This window comes from Thermobia domestica, chromosome 10 (genome assembly GCF_964235325.1).
Source record: "Thermobia domestica chromosome 10, izTheDome1.hap1.1, whole genome shotgun sequence".
NCBI lineage: Eukaryota > Metazoa > Arthropoda > Insecta > Zygentoma > Lepismatidae > Thermobia > Thermobia domestica.
Window position 1 is genome coordinate 123,109,990 of NC_137463.1, and position 22,654 is coordinate 123,132,643.

At 34.5% G+C, this 22,654-nt stretch overlaps 1 protein-coding gene across 2 annotated transcripts in view; it reads left to right on the top strand.

The window, feature by feature from the left end:
* Positions 1–18,618, top strand: part of LOC145662694 (dynein axonemal intermediate chain 7-like) — a 450,989-nt gene extending 432,371 nt beyond the window's left edge. For both annotated transcript variants that reach the window (XM_081728534.1, XM_081728535.1), the window contains 2 exons: positions 2,462–2,563; positions 17,978–18,618. In XM_081728534.1, the coding sequence (XP_081584660.1) occupies positions 2,462–2,563; positions 17,978–18,115 (240 nt within the window). In that variant the 3' untranslated portion in view covers positions 18,116–18,618. The remainder of the gene's footprint in view (positions 1–2,461; positions 2,564–17,977) is intronic.
* Positions 18,619–22,654: the final 4,036 nt, after the last annotated feature.

The window sequence follows — 22,654 nt, forward strand, 5'->3', positions numbered from 1 at the left end:
TCGTACTTCTTGAAAAGTTTTTTTAATAATATCTACAAAAATACGCTTTCACAATAACAAATAAAACATTTACGCTTTTCTTCTCACTTCCCACCAATGTGTATAAAGGATACTAAATGTGAATATATAGTACAATGTTAAAATATGGAAATAGCAGGATGGCCCAAATACATATAACTTACATCCGAATTGAACCGAAGCTAAATGGATGCTGATTTGATTTGCGATGATAACGTTAAAGATCATTATGTTTAGTTGCTGTTATTTGTTAATTCTGAGATAGTAGTACTGTAGGAAAGATGGTTAATTACTGTATTATTATTCGTAAAATTAATTTTGGAGTGATAACAGTGAAGAAAAACTGAAAATGAAGATGACGATAACATTACAACAAAGAATTTTTGCCTTACAAGGCATACTTCTTTTAAATTTTATCATTACAAAGTTCAAGCTAAATTTCACATTAAATCGTCAACCAAGGTCCTTATATATAAAGTGGTTTAAATATAGATTCTGACAAGTCTAGTTGATAATGCACAAATACATTATGTAAAATGTGTTCGTACTGCAGAGATTAGGAACCTTGTGTTATTATCTCTTCGGAAATAAATACGTCAATTAGATCAGAAATTACGAATTGCATACTCCTCGTGCCGTGGAATAATGACACTGCATTAGTTTGAAAGCATACGAAATTTGTGTTGTACATGAGTTTAAATTTGAGAACAAAAAATATCTGCAATATTGTGAGTGATTACAGGGACATATTCCATAGGTAATGCTCTTCAGTTGATGCTTGGTTTCATTTGAATGTGTATCCTCAAGATCAAAAATGTGTTTCCATCCATCTCCTTGTTGAGTATATGACTACGACTTAAATATAGGCAGGGATTGCCTAAGAATCTGTGATAGAGGTGTTTATTTGACTAAAGAAGTAAAGAATATGTCTATATAGGTAAGATTTAGATTCGCAGCATCAATGCAACATTATCTCTGAAAAGATTCGGAAGCACCAAAATATGTATCAGTGGCTGTAGATATTTTTGTTATTGAAAATCGACTCTGCAGTCTATTTGTCTGAACATCCATCTCCGGAGAAAAGGTAGAGAGAAGAGAAAGAAAGAGATATAACGTCTATAATATTTATTTGATTCACTAAACAACTATACTATTTTTACCAGGCTTATAAGACAGGAGCAAGGAGATCTAAACATATGTACTTCTAGACATACTAGAGAAGCGCTAATATGACTAGAATTGTTAATCGTGACGCGGAAAAGTAGCCTTGATGCTGTCGTCCCCATTAAACCATAACCAATCAATCAAAGTTGCCAATATAATAATGTAATTTCTCTTTCTTTTTTAAATTTTATTATACTTTTCTTAATTTTAGTATTTTTGAACATCCTAGCGTCTCTATTCAGGATTACGAGATAAAGAGAACATTTCCTCTTCAAGATTTAAATCAGAAAAATGCTGTATTTCCCGACCAGTTTCGAACCGACAACCTTTCCATTATCAGTCCAAAACTCTACTGCTCAACTAAATACATTTTCCTGGTAACACTTTAAGAATTAATATTCCTGGAACGTGTGATGCTCGCTAGTCAGATTTCATGTATTTATCTGTTAGGAAACTACATAAAGGATTGTCCGTTAAACAGTTGAGTTTTCCTATGATTGAAAGTCGATTATTGGTATAATTTATGATCATAAATGTTCAAATCTAAATAGTAATTTATTTTGTAATACGAGGTAGTGTCTGAAAGTTTCGAGACTAGTTCTGTTTATAGTAAAAGAGCTCTATTTACCTACGCTTACACACTATCAACTTGAAAATAGTCACCTTATACAGCAATACAGCGCTCCCATTGTTTCTGCCACTGCTGGAATGCATCCTGGAAGTCTGCTTATCGAAGCGTGTCAAGCACCTTTTGCGATTCCCGCTGGCCTTAAGCTTCGAAAAGATTAAGAAGTCCGCAGGAGCAAAATTTGGCGAGTTTCTGTGTGATCATCTTGTTTTGCTGAGAAACTCACGTGTGAGAAGAGCACGGTGATAGGGTGTACTCTTGTCGTGGAGCAACCAGTGTTTCACGCGCCACAGATCCGGCTGCTTTCGCCGAACGTTCCCTTTCAGACCCCTTAAAACCTGGCAGTAGAACTCGCTATTGACGACCTGGCCCCTGGGGACGAATTCGTGATGCACAATGGCGTAAATGTCGAAAAAGACCATGAACATGTACTTGGTTGAGCTGTGAAATCTGTTGTTTTGTCTCAGAGTCGTAGCTGTAGACCCAAAAGCTTGGTCCTGGAAATGAAAAGTCATTAATGGCACGCTGACGGATTTTTTGTGGCAGATTTAGACGCGGTGTTCTTTCATATCATATTAACATATTTTGCTGGTACGTACAAAAGATTACTTTGATATGTAATAACTACTTAATTATTCCCTTTTATTACAGGAAAACTTCTCTATGCTGCTTGTTACTCCACTCAAGGCTGCTCTCGTAGACTGTACAGAGGTCAGTCAGTCTTTTAGCGAAGAAGAAATTCCGGAATCAAAGGTAAAATAAAGTAAAAGAAAAGTTATGAAATATGTTTATTGGCTATTTTTGATATTCTAAGTGTCTTTTTTGTCTTGTTTACTTCACAGAAGTTACTGCTAGTTTCTAGCCTACGTTCCCTATAGAAAATGTGCATTATAGATGTTAATTTACCAGAAAGTTTCCGAGTATTATTTAGGACAATAATTTGGGACCCTCTTCGCTCAACGCTATCATGATAAATTCGTTCCAGAGATTATTAATTACTAGAGGAAGATGTACTAAATGTCATGGTTTATGATCAACCGTTCAAAAAGGAAACATGTAATATAAGGTAACATGTAATATAAAGGCAACATGTCCCTTGTTCCACTTTTGGGTAAACATTTCCAAAATGCATGGAACGAATGAGATTCGTATTCTACATTTCAAAAGTCTTCCATGCATTAAGTTACATAGTTTATTACATTCAGCAATTAAAATCCATCCGTTCTTTGCATCCATCACAAGATCATTCAAGTGAATGACCGTACGTACTCAGTGAAACAAGAACTATACATATACCAAATATTGTGTCTTCGTAGCCAGTGATCCAAATAAAATACTTCATAACAGCAGAAAATTTTACCTTCCCTTGTCCTTTCAGGAATGAATACACAAGGGGTAATATCAATAGAATGTCACAGGCGATTATTATTGATGATATAAAAAATGATCTAAATCTACGAAGCAGTTTTAGTGTAGTGGTGGGACCGCAGACGGTAGATGAATGCCCTAAAGCAGTATTTGGGTCACCTCGCCCAAAATGATCTCAATTAACATAACATTTCGGCGGCTATTAGTAATGGGAGCCCCTTAGGGGTATACCTTATATGGAGTGTCTTAACATTTCTAGCCAGATACTCAAAGGTAAAGATCAGATAAAATCAAAAAGAATCAAATACACTAAGCCACTTACACTTTCTCTGGAATTGTTCTCTTGTAGATGTTAAAATTGAACTGGAAACAACCTATTTCTCTCTCAAAAAAAATTGACGGAACATTTTTGTTGAGCATTTGAAACAAATCATGATCAAAATTTTATGTTAACTATTTTATTAAAGGTTCTTGGAATACATCTTCGAACACTTTCTATTATAGGCTACAACAAATGAAAATACAAACAAAATATACATAATGTAATTACCAGCACATCTGAAAACCATGTAAACCATCCAAAATTGATTATAATGTAAAATTAAATTCCACTAAAAACTTAAAATATAGATTGAATTTTCAAAAATTCCGCGCGATTGTGCCATCTCCATGATTTAACACCATCAACAAGATTATGTATCGTGGCATACATAAGCCCTTGGCAATGTAATAGCGACTACTTTGGAACCAAATACAGATTATGGGAATTAAATCTATCACATTTATAGTTTGGTTAGAGAAGAAAAAAAATTGTGAACGAAAGATTTAAGAACAACTCAAGTTATTAATATAAAAAATGCCAAAGATTATTGACTTATATAATCATAAAAAGATATACGAAAGAGGTTTAGAAACGAAGAAAATTAAATAGAACTTTCTAAGCGGAGGCAAAGAAACCTAACGTAAATACACTAAAGATGAATCATTTACCGCGTAGTGATTATGGCTCAGTGGTCAAGGCGCTCGACCCGTAATCTGAGAGGCTTTGGATCGAATGCACGGAGGGCAAATATTTGTTTTACTTGAAAATTTCTGGTGGCGATTGATCGGTGATGACTCACGTTTTATTATTTTCAGACATTTGAATATTGGGATGTTTCAATACTTGAACTATCAAATGTTCAAGAATGATAATAGTAATAATAATAAACTAATAATAATAATAATAATCTCGTAGAAAACTAAGGGTTAGGGGCTTAATATCGCTCAGGTCATATTATTCCAGCAGAAACGTGACATTTGGCAAGAATATTTTGGTTTTGTTTAGTGTTGCTCACAAGAAGAAGAATTTCCCATCTTGTTTCTAAAACAAAACAAAATCGAGACGAGAATTGACATTTTACATTCGAGACGGGACAAGGCTAACTCAAATTATCGTCTCGCTTTGGAAATGCGAATCCAGACGAGACGGAAAGTATCGTAAGCATTTCTTGTGTTATCTTGATTCTCGAAATAGTGTATGTCAATTCTTTAAGTAACAATTGCTCTGTAGATTGAATCTTATACGCTATTTTGTTTCTTTGTATTTCGGAGCTAATCGAATTTATTCTGGTCTGTGTAGGTAATTTTGTGGCAAAGGTTTCATAATTACTTCTGCATATCCTAAAATTTAGTTTATTATATACCCTACTCTTCAATAATACTCAATTACAGTAGGGCGTCGATAATCCGAACGTCAAAAATCCGAAACGTAAAAAATCCGTACGCGGTCCCAAGAAACTAGTGACAGTACACTAATTCAATTTTCTTTGTGCGCAGTCAGCCTTTTTACAAAAGCTCATTCATATGTATTTGTTTGTCATGCATATTTTCTATTTTTATATTCCCTTAGGCCTATACAAGTTAAGTTTTAAGTATGATTCACATGAACAGTGTAATTTAGTGTACGAGCAGGTTCTTCAGAAACATTAAATGTAAGTAGCCTTATGTACGGTATTGTAATTACTGTATATACTATATAACCACTGTATCGATAAAATAGCATACCGTACAGTATATTTAAGCCTAAATGGCCTTTTCTTGGTCATTTTCGAAAATCCGAACAATTTGAAAATGCGAACTACCTGTGGTCCTAATTAGTTCGGATTTTCAACTTCCTACTGTATTTCTATTATTTTCCTTAAAAAGTAGAGTAGAATACTTTCTACATGAACCTTTAGTGGAACACTCATTTAAAATTTGAGTAGTTACAGAGGTGTATCCTCAATGTTTGTACCCCTCCTCGAAATCCTGATTATTTTTGTAAGGTTGCCTAATTTTAGAGCTACTTTAAACATTTTAATACCTTTATTACTATTATTATTATTATTATTATTATTATTATTATTATTATTATTATTATTATTATTATTATTATTATTAGGCCTATTATTATTATTACTGAAGTTTTGTGAATTTGATGATTCACCCTATTCCAGAAAGGTTAAGCACTTTCTTTATGGTTGTTTTGGTAGTACCTCGCTCACCTGTGGAGCTTGTGTCCCAGGATCTATCCCAGCTCCCGCGTAGTGGGCATTCTGCTGGACAAACGCCGTGTTTGTAGGTTTTCTCGGTGGTTCTGTTTCCTACCACATTCTTTATTCCACTATTTCATTCATTCTCATCATTGACGTCTCCTTTAACTCAACCGGAGTAACCATGGAATTTAAAACATAAAAACTTAATTTTTCTTAGGGCTCTTGTGAGTTCACTAAACTGGGTAAACACGATATGCGGGCTCTTGTGAGTTCACTGAGTAAACACGCTATGTTCTCAGACAGTGCGAATGAAGGTTGTGCAAATGTGACGTCATGTTGTTAATATTTTCCCCTTGAAGAAAGTCGTTTCGACTCTAACTTGTAAAACCGAGAGAAATTGAGTATTTTTCGTGTTATTATACATCAGACGTATCAATATTATAAATGATAAAAATTTCCTTAATCACCTTAGCGTGAATCAAACTCATAACCACTAAATTATGAAAAGAATGCTCTTGCCACTGCAATAAGATTGATCTGTTAAGTATGAGTCAAAACACTCGTGTATTTAGCAAAGTGTACGCTTTTACATAATGACGAAATATTCTGATTTCGGTCATGGTAAAATGCTATAGTCCAGAGAATTCAAATTCAAATTAGAAAACAAAAAAGACATACAAACACGCAAACACATGAAGGAGAAAGTGGTATTAAGAGTAATTCGAAGCCTTAAGTGGGACCTGGTGCCTCAGACCACTATCTTTTCTGATTCACCCAAAGTATCTCCGTAACTTCTCTCTATTATACTTGGTTATACTCGTTTAAGAAGAGAGGTTTGGATCACCAGGACATATCCCCTGCATACGCCCCTATAACTAGCTAAATTTTAAACGAAAGGGTTTCAGTCAAATTTCATGCAGAAAGTAGGGCTACTGAACTCACAAAAGCCCTAAGAAAAATTGTCTTTAAGTTTTGCGTTCCCTGGTTATGCGGTTAAGCTAAAAGAGACGTCGATGATAAGAATGAAAGAAATAGTTGAATAATGTGGGAGGAAACAGACCCCCAAGAAAACCCATGCACACGGCGTTTGTCCAGCACAATTCCACTGGGCCAGAGCTGGGATAGATCCAGGGACACAAGCTCCAGAACAGAGCGGGATGCGACTAAAACAACTATAAAGAAAACGCTTAACCTTTTTGAAGTAGGGTGAATCATTAAATTCACAAAGCTTTAGTAATAATAATAATAATAATAATAATAATAATAATAATAATAATAATAATAATAATAATAATAATAATAATAAAGGTATCAAAATTTTTAAAGTTGTGCCAAAATTAGGAAAAACTTACAGAAAAAATCCGGATTTCCGGGAGGGGTACAAACATTGAGGACACACCTCTATAACTACCCAAATTTTAAACGAGTGTTCCACTAAAGGTTCATGTAGAAACTATTCTACTGTACGTTTTAAGGAAAATAATAGAAATAATTGAGTATTATTGAAGAGTAAGGTATATAATAAACTAAATTTTAGAATATGCAGATAACACAAGAAATGCTTACGATACTTTCCGTCTCGTCTGGATTCGCATTTCCAAAGCGAGACGATAATTTGAGTTAGCCTTGCCCCGTCTCGAATGTAAAATGTCAATTCTCGTCTCGATTTTGTTTTGTTTTAGAAACAAGATGGGAAATTCTTCTTCTTGTGAGCAACACTAAACAAAACCAAAATATTCTTGCCAAATGTCACGTTTCTGCTGGAATAATATGACCTGAGCGATATTAAGCCCCTAACCCTTAGTCTTCTACGAGATTATTATTATTATTATTATTATATTTATTATTATTATTATTATTATTATTAGTTTATTATTATTATTACTATTATCATTCTTGAACATTTGATAGTTCAAATATTGAAACATCCCAATATTCAAATGTCTGAAAATAATAAAACGTGAATCATCGCCGATCAATCGCCACCAGAAATTTTCAAGTAAAACAAATACTTGCCCTCCGTGCATTCGATCCAGAGCCTCTCAGATTACGGGCCGAGCGCCTTGACCACTGAACCATAATCACCACGCGGTAAATGATTCATCTTTAGTGTGTTTACATTAGGTTTCTTTGCCTCCGCTTAGAAAGTTCTACTTATTTTTCTTCGTTTCGAAACGTCTTTCGTATATATTTTTATAATAATATAAGTCAATTTTCTTTGGCATAGTTTATATTAATAACTTGAGTTGTTTTTAAAAAATTAGTTCATAACTTTATTTCTTCTCCACATCAAACTAAAGATATGAGAGATTTAATTCTCATAATCCGTATTTGGTTCCAAAGCAGTCGCCATTACCTGGTCAAAGATTTATGTCCGCCACTATACAATTTAATGGAAACCTCTGGAGCTGTAACTACTGAGATGCCTGATGTGATAATAGTTAGGTAACGCCTGCAGCACCAGGCGGTTGGTTGTGCTTTGTTAGGACAAACTCTATATTACATGAGGAGCAGTAGAACGAAGGTGTGCAGTGAACTGAATAGGTGGTGATAGTGTAAAATAGACAATCTCTGAGATTTTCAAAGACGGAAAATTGTTAACGTTTAGTTATGTGATACGAGCGTGGCGAATGTGGTGTCATACCGTGCTGGGTGTGTCGCGAAGGATAGTGGCCAAGACGGCCTACAAAACTCACGGCAAAATCACATTGGCGAAGAAAAACAGTGGGCACAAAAAATTCTTAATGACAGGTGCCGTCGAATATTAAATGATCACTCAGAACCGTTGTAAGACTGTGATGCGAGTGACGGAGGAACTAAAGCTGTACTTCCCATAGACTATGTCAAGAATCACAGTCCGCACATGACATGGACATACAAGGTCTAGTTGCAGTCGAAACTGTTGATAATGGACGATAATGCTTTAGCTGCGAAAGTTCAACTTGGACCGCTATGGATTCCAAACATGTGACATGTCTAGATGAACCATGGTTTACCTTATTTCTAACTCGGGTCGTGTTTGTGTGTGGTAGACGTCCAAAGAAGCGTATGATGCACAGTATCTTTACCGAATCGTGAAACATAGCGGCAGGTCCATGATGCTGTACGCTTCAATATTCTGATTTTCAGCACCTGTGCTGCAGGGGCGTCATTTAGCGGGGGGCAGGGAAGGACAATTGCCCCCCTGAGTTTGAGATTTTTATAGATTTTATCAATAAAATAGTAGTAAATCAGTGAAATACGCGAAATTTTACTTATATCAAGGGGTTTTACCCCCCCCCAAACAAAATCTGGAATGACGCTCCTGCTGTGCTGACGCTTACTGACCGCGTCACTGCTCGTGATTATGTCGCAATTTTAGGACACCATGTACATCCTGTTATTGAGATGTTTCCGGGAAATGATGGCTTATTCTGAGACAATAATACAACTATTTACAACATGTGGCATGATTTGAGAAACATCCGACTGAAGTTGAACACTTCCTCTGTCCCACCAAATCTCCAGACCATAACAGAATTGCACATCTATGATTCGTTTTGGTGACAGGAATCCGGCACAGATTACCACCTCCATTCTCTCTTATGGAATTAAGTTATGCATTGTACTCGAGATGGCTTTAATATTCCACTTCTTATCATTCACAACCTCTATTATTCCATTTGCTGAGGGCGAAACATGGTCCGACGCGATATGAATCTGGTAAGTTGCATATTTCAACACCTCGGTGCAGAAAAGGGACAACTCTAATCGTACATTTGGTTCAAAATTGAAAGAAACAGTGTTTTTAAAAATCAATATTTGTATTTAAGCCTTCCAACTCTTTGTAAAGAAAGGTTTTACCCGTATAATAGCATCTCCCTTTGCAAAAACGTTTGGAGGGTAAAATGAAATAATTTGAATTTTTACCCTTTGTGTTCAATCCTGCACAAAATATACAGTTGGAGCTGTCCTATTCTTGCACCGAGGTATTCATTTTTCAGGTGTTCCCATTAAATAGAAAAAAATATAAACCTTTTCTGTGGTCCTGTACTTTTCCAAACATGAACACATGGAGGAATATCTTGACACTTATTGGCTAAAATTGTATATATTCGTCAGTTTTAAAGAGGATTTAATCTCTCTTTAAATGCCGCTCCTAAAATTTGGAAGTAATACAATGTCACTTTTGTCTTTTCTACTTAGGTTTTATTTCATTAACATCCAGAAATGATACTGTAAAACAAAAACACCTAGCGGAAAGAACTTGGGTTTATTAATTGAAAAAAAAAAAAAAAAAATACAAGATAATGTATAATCGAAACTGCAATCTTTTATTCTGTTTCGTGTTATGTTCCTTCTTTTATAAATTTGAACATTATTATTTTAGAAACTTTGTATGATAATATTGTACAATGAAAGTCTACATTTTATTCAGAGTTTGATCTCAACTTACCACCTCAAAAAATAAATGAAACTGTACAATTTATTTAAGTTCGCAGCAGAGCCATAGTTAGGGGGTGGGCGAGCGGGGACGCAAGGGGACGCAGAACGAGCAAGAAGAAATAAAATATGTCGCAAAAGAGTAAAAGACGCGGCGTGCCGTAAAAGAATTGGGGCCCTATTAAATCAGTATTGTTGTCGGATTTCAAAGAAATACATTTATTAAAACTTTTCTTTCTCGCTTCGCTTGCAACCCAAAGTTTTCAATAAGAGTCATAACAAGTTTTTACTTATTACTTAAAGAAAGTTATTATATACGATTTGTTAATGACGGTGTGATATGCGAGGTGTCGAGTAATGACTTGTAGTGTACGGAGGAGCGTTCAAAATCGGAAACGGTCAAAGTCTGAAATACGTGTTTGGCGTTGTAACGATGACTTTGTTTAGTTAATCACGCTTTTCTACCCAATCGAATTAATCACTACGGTGAGATTGAAGGCATGAAAAATATGAAGAGTGAAGAGACACATGCAAACTGCTGTTAGCGCGGAATTGTTAAAAATGAAGGTAAACAAGAGGAATAATAACCTATTCAAAACCATAGGGTAGGGGCTAAAAGAGTCAGAACTTAACCCAACAAATTTCGTCTTTTTCAAAGACTAATCACTATTAGTGATTTTTTCTCTATTCCATTGACATATGATATGCTTCCAATTTGAATTAATTAATCGTGATCATTTCTCCATCAATTAGTTGTATCGCCAGGATATGTTTTCTCTGCATACGTATCAGTTGTGCTTTGTTTTATCTATCTACGTACAGAGAAAATATAAACTTTCTTAATTTTCGTTATATTTCTCAAAGTATTTTTTTTACAAAAAGAACTAACTTTATGACCTATAGAACCCGGAGGTTCAGAGCCACGTTCATAAAACCTCTTCAGTGACTTCTGCCCTTACCCAACTGAATCCAGTTTCTACTTTGTATTCCTATTTATGCGAGAACCATCTTAATATTGTTCTCCCATCTGCGTCTAGATCTTCCTAATGGACGTTATCCGATTGGATAGGATAGGATTTTAGATTTCTGGGCTTTCGGCATCTAAGTTCATTTAGCCCTTCACGTTTTTGAGGGATGGCGTCCCTCGGCGAGCACACAATCCGGGAAAAGGGAAGCGGCCTGACCGATAAGTTAGGTACCACCCCGGCATTTGCCTGGTGTGAATGAAGAAAATCCAAGAAAAACTTCATTCAGGGTGGCTGGCCTGAAAAAACTTTTTACACTTTTTCGACCGAGTGGCCCCAACGGGAATCGAACCCGGGAGCGCTCGCACCGAAGGCGAGAGCGTTAGCGATTACGCTACGCGGGGCCACTTCCGATTGGATTTCTAGTCAAAACTTTGACAGCGTTCCTACTTTCTTTCATTTTTTGCTACATGACCTGAACACCTTAGCATCCTATCTTTGATGATTCTAACAATTAGACAGTCCCTCGTTATGAAATTTCCGCCATACCCCATTCCCGTTCCTCTTGAGTCCGAATATTCGTCTCAGGATTTTATTGTCAAATACTTTCAGTTTGCGTTCTTCCCGCAAAGGAAGCAACTATGATTCGCAACAATACAGAAAAACAGGCATGATTACCGATTTATATATTTTGAGCTTCAAATTCCTCACAGAATTCGCGACGATAAAAGATTTTGAACTGAAAAATAACATGAATTCCCTGCTTTCAGACGCGGTGGCGGCGGTTAGACGTTAAAAGTAGGAGTGCAAGACATGATCTGAATATTTGTTTATAACTGTTAGTTTTCGTGGTTGTTTCTAACACTTTGACGAAAGGTTGTATAACTAATAGAATACTATCTTTTTCAGTTAAAATATCGTATATCGTATTTCATATTTTATTAAGTAAATTGCCAAGAGCAACATATTACTAGCCCTTTGTACTCTTAAACAACGAAAGGTAAGAAGAGATTTGATTTCTTGCTCATGAACACCTTAAAATTCTGTCTGGAAAATTGTGTGATCAGATTATTTAACAACAAATGTGCAAAACAAATAAATAGAAAGAATAATATTAATCATAGTAATGAATAATGAGGCTTGTTTTGTAGAAGTTATATTGAAACTTCGAATTAATAAACAACTTACAATTTTCATTCCAGATATGTTATTAAATATATGTTATTACTCTTAGAAAATGGAAGACAGTAAATACTACAACCATATACTACGACATTTAAAGAAATATTTGCTTTTGCAACTTCCCGAAACAGTTCGTTGCCATTAGGTGCAGTTTTCACTTTCTTGGAACACACCAAAACACAATACTTAGGATCACTCCATACTCCAGTTATACAAAATAATCCTAAAACCTAGAATTATGTTGAATTCACTAAATTCAATTGTATATACACTCGTACACCCCTAAACACACCACTTCACTCGTATATTACACTACAAAACAATGGAAAAGGTAGAAGTTGTTTCTTATTACGCTCTTTTTAATCAATATTCGTTACTTTAGAAAGAAGAAATGAAATTTTAGGATCTATTTTTTGGTGCAATTAAAGAATAACTTGTATTTTTTTTCGAAATGTTCTCTCAATTAGTTTCAAACGCGTAACATATCGAGCCCTTGTAAGAAGTGAAAGTGTGCTGGAATTCTTGTGCTTCAATAGGTTGATTTTTGGGTTATTTTCTGTGGCAATTAAAATGCAAATCCTGTAGTTTCCTTTACTCCACGGGAAGACAACCAATACGTACTCACGCAACGGCAAATATTATATGGTACCATTTTTTCAATGAACCAGTAATACATACAAAAACTTTACATTTCCAAATGAAACTAATTATATACATTAATGGGTTACTTCAAAAAAGTGCGGGGGAAACTGCCCCCCTTTGCCCCTCCTAATCGCCGCCCATTCAGACGACATTTAATGTCTTGGTCCATATCATTTTGGTCTACTAATATTGATCTTAGATACTTGAAAGTATCTACTTTATCGAAAACATTATTTGATACTTTGAAGCATCCATAATTTGCAGTATTACGATTACAGCGAACTTCCATATATATAGTTATTTCTGCATTTACTTCTAAACCTGCAAACATTTAATAATGTCTCTGCATTTCTTTATATAGTTCTATCACCTCCTATCAGATTTATATCATCAGCGCACGCATGACCTGGTGAATACCATTCAGCTCTAGGTCCTGGTGTCTATCTTTAATTTTCCTTATAGCGTAATCCAGAATGAAGTTTAATAATAATAATGTCGAAAACGCATCTCCTTGTTTCAGGCCATTTTCGACGAGGAGACTCGTGGAAAAGAATTTTCCTACTCGGACTTTACTTTGGGATTCGTTTAAACACATCTTAATTAATGTAACTAGGTTTTTCGGTATTCCAAATTCTGCAAGGATGTTGTATAATATTTATTTCCTAATAGAATCATAAGCCTTTCTTAAATTAATAAATAATTGATGTACAGAATTACTGAATTCCCATTTCTTTTCGAGTATTTGTCGAATGGTAAATACCTTGTCCATACTTGATCGATTTCTTCTAAATCCGCATTGATAATCTCCAATAATTTTATCAGGGTATGAGATCAATCTTGCTAATAGAATGTTTTATTATTTATAGAGAGGATTTTATAGGAAGTTGTCACAAAATAAATGCCTTGATAATTATTACAATCAGTTTTATCGCTTTTCTTGTGAATTGGAACAATGATTCATTTTTTCCATTCTTGTCATAATTTCTCCTTGTTCCAGATAAAGAGAATGAGTTTGTGTATCTTGGTCCACAATTTTCCCCTCTAGCTAAAATTAACTCAGACAGAATTTCGTCTACACCCGGAGATTTGTGTTTCTTTAATTTCTTTATAGCAATTTCTACTTCTGTTCGGCTAGGCTCCGAAGTTTATAGTTCTGCTGTACATCTCCCTTTCCCCACGAACATTAGCTTTTAGCTTTGTGTTAAGCAAATTGTCAAATCAATTAAAGATGCTATCTGTATCAATAAGAATTGTTCCGTCGTCTCTCTTTAACATATACGCGCGAAGTTGATATCCTTTCTTAAATTCGTTGATGCCCTTGAACATGTCTCGATTTTTTTCTTTTACTATTATCTACAATTTCATTAATTTAAGGTTCCAAAAAATCTCGTTTCTCTCGTCTAAATATTTCGGAAGTTTCCCATCTAATGTCAACGAAATTTAGTGTAGTTAAGGTCTATATCGTACGTATTTTGTAGCCAACGCAGTTTCGCCTATTTTGCCTTCTCCATTAGTTTGGTGCGTTCCTCGTTGAACCATGATTTGTTCCTCCATATTTCCGCATACCCCAATTTTTCTCTTGCTGAAATGTTAATGGTATCCGAAATTTGAACCCAAGTATCCTGAACGTTAGTGCTCTCAAAACCTTCTAAAAACGAGAATCTATCACACTTCGATCTTTTATTCCTCTCTCGCCTGGTTCTTCTCTAATTTCCTTAAACTAAAATTCTCCGTTTTCAGATGTTGAATATTCTCTTTATTCAACGATAGCCTCTCTCCCTTGTCATCGCTGGTATCAGCTAGTGACCTGTGTCACAGGCGGGTTCTCTGAACGAGTGAACATCGATTATGCTAGATTGTCTTCTTATTTCTACTGAAACATATTCAATTTGATTGTATTCTTCCATGTGGCGAGGTCCTTGTGTATTTATGGACGTCACTATGTGAGAATTCTGTACTCTTCACATAAGGTTTTTGGATGTTCCAAAGTTCACGAAACTAACGCCGTTGTCATTACTTTCCTCATGTAAACTTTCTTTTCCTACAATCGGTTTAAAATTATCCTGTCGCACCACCTTCGCACTGAAATCTTCTAATCGAATTTTCATATGATATCGCGGGACTTGGTCGAATACCCGTGATACTTCTTCATTATATCGTCATCGTTTCCTACTGTTGAAGTATGTACATTTAAAACAATAATATCACACCACCGACCCTAAGGAGTAATAAAAGGAAAGCTATCATTAACAAATTCAACCCACTTAATTGCTGATATTAAAAGAATGGAAATTAAAATGCTGTTTGAGTGGTCATACAGAATTAAAAAAACAAAAGTTTACAATTATTACTGGAAATTAATGCTGTCACAAATTTCGAACATTTTAAAAGCATATAGTTTCTAATATATTGAACTTTTATTTCTTATCGATAGTATGAAACGTTACAAATAGTTGTACTGTAAATATCCATAGCTGATCTTCAAATGGATCTGTATAACAACCAAACGTAGTTTTGTCAACTTTAACAAAAGGTCCAAAATAAGCTCCTTGAAAACAGCTCTTATTTGTAAATGAATACATAGTGATCGTTTTCGCCTGTTGGAATGGTCTCTTCAAGCAGCTTGATAAAAAAAATCGACACGGCATAACAACAAATGCTGCTTCTCTTATACGCAAAAGAAACAAAAGCTTGGTGCGGTGAGTGTTGGAGGGGGGCGCCGAATTCTACTTCGCCCGGGCGCCGAAATCCCTAGCCGGCTCTGGTTCGTAGCTAACATTGTGCACCGTGATGCAACTATTCCTCGAAAGTGTATTTGATCCCATGCTCTAGACGCTTGTCGAGACCAACAAAAGCTTACTTTGGTTTGCAATTATTGAAATTGTCAAAGGGCAATGGGAGATGTTTGATGGATCTAGGAAGAAGGATGTCATTTTACGCAGAAATGAATAAAGTCAACTGAATTGAATTGATATGTTAAATAAAATGACAAAAATTTAATATTCACTTTTGAGTCAATTCAAAAATTTTCACCAACGTTCTATTTTAGAAAGGAAAAAAATAATTTAGAGCCCATTGTTGTATGACACTTATGCTGCATGTACGTAACCATACCAAATTTTCGACAGGCAAACACTTATGTGCTTCTTGCATCCCTCCTAATTTTCGGATGGATCTTAAGATCAAACCTGTAATGTTGACAAAGTGTTTATAAAGGTTTATAGGTTGAAATTTTTAGATGTTTGAGTTAATTTTTTAGTGTATTCTTATCAAAATTATGTCTTTTCTTTATTCTTTCTAAAATTTAGGAGTGTTACAAGGTAAAGACTCTAACGTTTGCAATTTTGTTCTTTGTAATCAATGGTGCTATTCAAACGATTTGCACCGTTTCGGTAGAACAGGTTGTTAAAATATTTCGAGTTCTGAGAACCGTTTATTATACCCAGACATAACAGTAAATTTTATCCAGTTATACCCAGGAACAGTAAATTTTAGTTAAATTATCTGTTTTTAGAAATGCTTACAACTACAGGATTAAACATATGATTTCTCATAACAAGATAAAAGCGTTTATTTCTTAATCTAGAATGCTCAGATAGGTGTGGGTTATTATATTTGAAATGCATATATACCATTATCAACAATTGTTGATTCATTGCTGAATTAAGGTCTTTCCAACACTTTTTGGCAACCATCTATCTGGGATAATTCGTTTCCAACATATTCGCAGTTACCTAATTTCATCGAGCTAAATTTACGATATATTTCCGTGATAAATTTCCGGTTACTAGACAATTCATAGGAAACCATATGAAATAAAAATTGAAACATTTTGTGAGGGAAAAATGTACAACACAATTTTAATGTTTTAGTTTCATAAAGTTTTATAATTACGAAATGTTTTTTTTTTTTTTTAATTAGCCCATATACGTTGTATATTGACGCTGTTAGCTTATTTATCACATTAATTGATTGTTTACTGTTTATAACTTGAATAAGCCTATGAAAATGACTTTAACAATATAGAAGTGTGTTGATTGCAAATATGTATTTGTCTCCTAATAATATAATGCATGCTAAACCTTCGTAAGTTCAAAATATGTTTACGAAATTCGTTTTCTATCGAGTCAACCTCAACTCTCAAGTGTCAAGCACTAGCACTTGAATTTTGTAAAATGAGGCATAACAACTACTCAATTTCATTAGTGCTGGGAAAAGAAGTTTAAGTGCATAATTAAAATTGATTTAATTGTTTTAATGTAGTAACTCAGAAAATGGTACAGATACCTTTAATTTAAAACAAAGATAATTTACATTCAGTTTTCAAAATTTAATGAAAAATAAATCTTAAAGCTATAACTATTATTGATGCGTGTGTTATTTGTCTAGTATAAGAGTTAATCTCAACACTAAAGTATTGCATGCCGTTTATTGCTATAACGTTCTTGTTCAACCATAAAGAAAGTTCACAAGGTATTAACGTGTAGTACTGAAATTTCTACATCGGAATGAGGCGCGTAAAAAATACTTGGATAACAAAATCGTAGAGTCTCAAATTGATATTTATTGTACAAGCAAGAAACCAAAAGTGAATTGTTTCATATCACCCTACCTTAAACTAAATGAGACAATGTAAAGGTTGGCATAAACAGTAAAAAAAAAAAAAAAAAAAAAAAAAAAAAAAAGTCATACATATTATTTTCATCGCACAAATCACTCCTTGGCACACACACACACACTATGCACACACACACACACTATGCTATATATATCGTAGCATAAAAAGAAACATAACTTAAAAAATGAACTTCGAAAAATCATGGATTACAATCTTCGGAGGAATTCTCGGCATATTAGCGAGGTCTCTTTCCCTTCTAAATTGGTTCTACTGCCGATTGAAAATTAGTAAAGCAAAGGTGTATCATAATCTGCTTTTTGAGACTTAAATCATAAATAGACTGATACATTTCTTGTTTAAAATAGATATAACTTACAACATTATTTCAGCCAGGAAATTTGTACAAGTCCGTTGTATACTGTGTATCAATAAACTTGTTCTATTTCTTTTCTAGTTTTATCCTGACCTCTTCTGGCTCATCACAGATAAAGGGTCTGAAGAATCGAAAGTTCAGATGCAGAATATGGAAAGTGAACTTCGTGAGTGTGTTACTCAAATGCTTTTGGCAACAAAAGTATTGAGTTTTTCGTAGAACAATATTTATTTTAAACCATTGAGAATGCTTAAACTGAACATCGTTAAAAACAAGGATATTTGTACGCTTAAAACCTGTTTTTTTATTTGGGTGTGTAACACAAAAGTATATATAGGATATGTATTTATTATTAGTGTGGAAATTTTTATACCTAATTTTTTAGTGCTCAAGTTTAATTCTCTCTCTCTCTCTCTGAACGCAGGCAGTTTTGGTCAGTAATATTATGCATCTTAAGTGTGTATCCCAGGCTATTAGAAATGTACAACGAAGTTATTTTGTATAATGGTTTTATATGTATTGATTCCTAGATTTTCTTATTGTGTATTATAATGAAAACATTGATTTTTGTGTACAAATAAAACAGGGAGAGAAACCATTGTTAAAGTTTATCTAGATATCATTTTTTATTGTTTTTATGCCGAGATTTTTCGTATTGTTGTTCCAAAAGATTGTATTTTTCTTTTACAATGAAAGATAAACGTCAACTTACTATAAGTGTGCATGTTGATATGTTACTATAACTTGAAGTGTGCAGTTTTATATATATATATATATATATATATATATAGAAGTAGAAACAGCTGATAGGAAGTTTATACCTTACAAAAATAAATGTGTGAAGTAAAAAAAAAAAAACATTCAGATAGGGACTGACTTCATCGAGGGACTCGAGTGAGTCAAGGGACTCCAGGGAGTCGAGGGACTCGAGGGAGTCGAGGGAGTAAAAATAATTACTAGAGGGAATCGAGAGAGTAAATATTTTCACTCCAGGGAGTAAAAATATTCACTCGAGGGAGTAAAAATATTCAATCTAGGGAGTCTAGGGAGTAAAAATTTTCACTCGAGGGAGTTGAGGAAGTAAAAATATTCACTCGAGGGAGTCGAGGGAGTAAAAATATTCACTCGAGGGAGTAAAAATATTCACTCGAGGGAGTCGAGGGAGTAAAAATATTAACTCGAGGGAGTCGAGGGAGTAAAGTGAATAATCCCTCGAGTGAATATTTTTACTCCCTCGAGTGAATATTTTTACTCCCTCGACTCCCTCGGGTGTATATTTTTACTCCCTCAAGTGAATATTTTTACTTCCTCGACTCCCTCGAGTGAATATTTGTACTCCCTCGAGTAAAAATTTTTACTCCCTCGACTCCCTAGAGCGAATATTTTTACTCCCTCGAGTGAATATATTTACTCCCTCGACTCCCTCGATGAAGTCAGTCCCTTCAGATAGATTATTTTAAACACGACTCTCTATATTCTAATAAATCAATTTGACAACTGTCTATTATAAACGATGTGGTCGATTTAAAATAAATTTCCGTATCTAAATCTTTTTAATCCTTTGGGGACTTTTGGTACAGATCTGTACCATGGCGTTGACCTTCGGAATTTACTTTATAAATCTCTAGTAAAGTTTTTCACACTTTTTTTTTTTTTTTTTTTTTTTTGCATTGATTCAAGCGGAGCATCAAAAAATGTTTCATGGGTATTGTGTAGTCACACGTGTGGCGCCTTGGGGCAGTGACGTCACAAACATGGACGAAATAAAAAGAGAAGGGTAAATTTTAGAGCTCTTGTTTTTATTTATTTTTTTTTTTTTAAATCCTGATACATCGCTATTTATCCTAGGATCATGGTCCGTACCTCGTTGTGTTTGTAATAAAGGAATGTTTCCAACTACCACTAAAATTTTCCTATTATGTACGAGAAGCGGGAATATCTCGCCCAAAGTGGAAAAGGGATTTTTGCAGGAGTTTTTTCCTTTTTCGGGAATTCCTCCTTTCATGTACATGATTGGGACATGTGAGTGGTACAGTCCGCAGCAATAAACGTGCAACATGGGCATGATAGTTTATTGTGATACGATGAAGTCTTTTGCTCCAAAAGAAATGTGCAGGGGAGGACGCCGAGGTTTCTCCTGGCGTGATTCGTGCCACACGTTATGTTGATTCCTTGCGCTGGTAGGCGTAGTTTCACAATAAACTTACTGCTCATATTGCAGGTTTTTTGCTGCGGACTGTCCAGATTAAAAAGAGCATCAGTCCGAACAAAACGAGGTACGAACCATGATCGCAGGGTACATAGAGATTCTTTTTTTAAAAATGAATTTTTCCCCTATTACACATTTTTAGTCAATATGTTTAGTAAAGTAGCTACAGTGTCATCCCTATTTATCATAGAATCATGGTTCGTACCTCATTTTGTTCGTAATTATGCAACATTTCCAATGGTACCACTACCGTTGCGCTGTCATGTACCTGAGAAGATAAAGTTCCGAAAAAGGGCATTTTTGAAAATTTGAACTTCCCGGCTACTTCTTTATACATTTTTGGCGGGAATTCCTCCCCTCAGGTACTCCCATGCGCAAAAAATATTGCGCGTATACTGTAACTCACGATTTTTCGCAATTATTCCATTTTCCTTATGTTTATGGGTAAAATTCAGTTATTAGTATGTGGAGATAATAGAAAGCAATCCATCTAAGGAGATATTTCCAAAAAATATAATAAAATAATAAAAATATAAGCAAAAAACAAAATTATGTTCGGTTTTGTGTATACTGGCAATAATGTTTTCGAGGGATTTTTTGCAGTAGCACAGCACGATTGCAGAGGGAATAACTTTAGTTGAATGAAGGAACTGGAAAGTGGACTAATATATTGCATTTATTGGCTTAAATCTAGGGTGTAAATTGTCTACCAAATATAAATTAGCTTCTGTAACCAAGATGTTATACGGAAGTATAGAAACAAAGAGAAAACTGTTGTCTTAAGTTTGGAAGTGACATGCTCTATAGCCATGAGCATTTATTTGTTAAGAAAAAGACAGGCAACAAAAGGTAGTCTGTGTGGTCAAGTGGGTAGAGTGGCGAACTAGTAATTCTTATATTGTTTTGACACCAGATCGAATCCCATGCGATCCCATCCAATTTTTTCTTTAAAAAACATTGTAGAAAGTGTATAATTTTTATGTTAATAAGAACCGAAACAATATAATAATGAAATAACTTTTTTGTTTTTTCTGATGACGTATTTATATAGAATTGGTGTATGCTGTTGTATAGCTTCTTTTATCAACCTCTTTTCATGAAAAAAAAAAATTGTCTCCAATAAAGTATGAAAAATATATATAGACAGAAACAGACATCTTAGTATCAAAAGTGATTAATCGTGATGAATTAAACAAGTTTCCCGTTGTTAAAAAAGAAAACTATAGAAAATTATTGAATTTGGTCTTTAGGTTTTTAGCATGCTATATATATTCTTTATAAGACTATACTTTATAAGGGAAGATGTGCGATCATACCCACAAATTTAGCTAGTGAGTGAAAGATGTTTTCGGCACAAATATTTTACAGGTTTAGGTGCATGAAACACCAATACGCCATGGTCTCGACCTTCGTTTATTCCACATTATTATCCGACATATCATAGCAGGTAAAAAGCAGCATCAATTGGCAAGAAGAACTGCAAGTTGTGGTCTGTTTTCGATGCTCCGGACTCGATCGCCTAGCACGCCCGTCTATACCATGACTCATACGTTTATCATTCAGTGCAGGCACGTATCCTGCTTTTCTTTTCGGAGGGGGCCCAACACGAATTCTCGTAAGCATGTAATTCTAATGTTTCAAAAATATCAATAATAATAATAATAATAATAATAATAATAATAATAATAATAATAATAATAATAATAATAATAATAATGAGACAGTTCTGTATTTCTCTTAAACGTTTCTTACTTTTCATTTATGAACCGGTCAAACTGCATTGTAACACAAACGAAATCAAAAAATATTTTCTAGAGACATGTAAGGAAAACTGTCTGCTACGTATATCACATAAAAAAATAGCAAATGGCTATGAGTGTAGCGTTCTAATACAGTAATGTTATAAACAAAACGGAAACGAAATTATAATCCCATTTAAAAGTGTGCTTTAATTTCACCTGGTTTCAATGGCATTACGGTATATTCTTACAAGTAACACTCCGATTTTGATAAAATTTGGCAGGTAGATACTACACAAAATAAACGAATACATGTTTCTTTTTTTCTGCGGAAAAACGATTTTAGGGGGCAAAAGCCCCCACCCAAAATTTTGAAAATTGACGCCCGAAAGGCAAATACAAGTGGACCAAAGTGAACGAAATTGTGCACAGATATGGCAGACGTAAAATGAAGGAATACGTGTTTTGTATTTTCCTGGAAAAAACGGTTAGGTGGGGCACAGACTCCTCCAAACCTTTGATCACGAAATATCAAAAGTGCTAGTAACAATATGTCAGATGTGTGTAAAGGACGAAGAATTCCAACGACACTTTGTGTATATACGATACGCAAAAACTAAACGAATACCTGTTTTTTTTTATTTTCTGGCGAAAAAATGGCTTTTGGGGGTAAAAGCCCCCATCCAAAATTTTGAATGTTGATGCCCGAAAGGCAAGAAAAAGTGAATCTAAATGAAAGAAATTGTGCCCAAATATTGTAGACGTAAAATGAGGGAATACGGGTTTTGTATTTTCCTGGAAAAAAGAAAA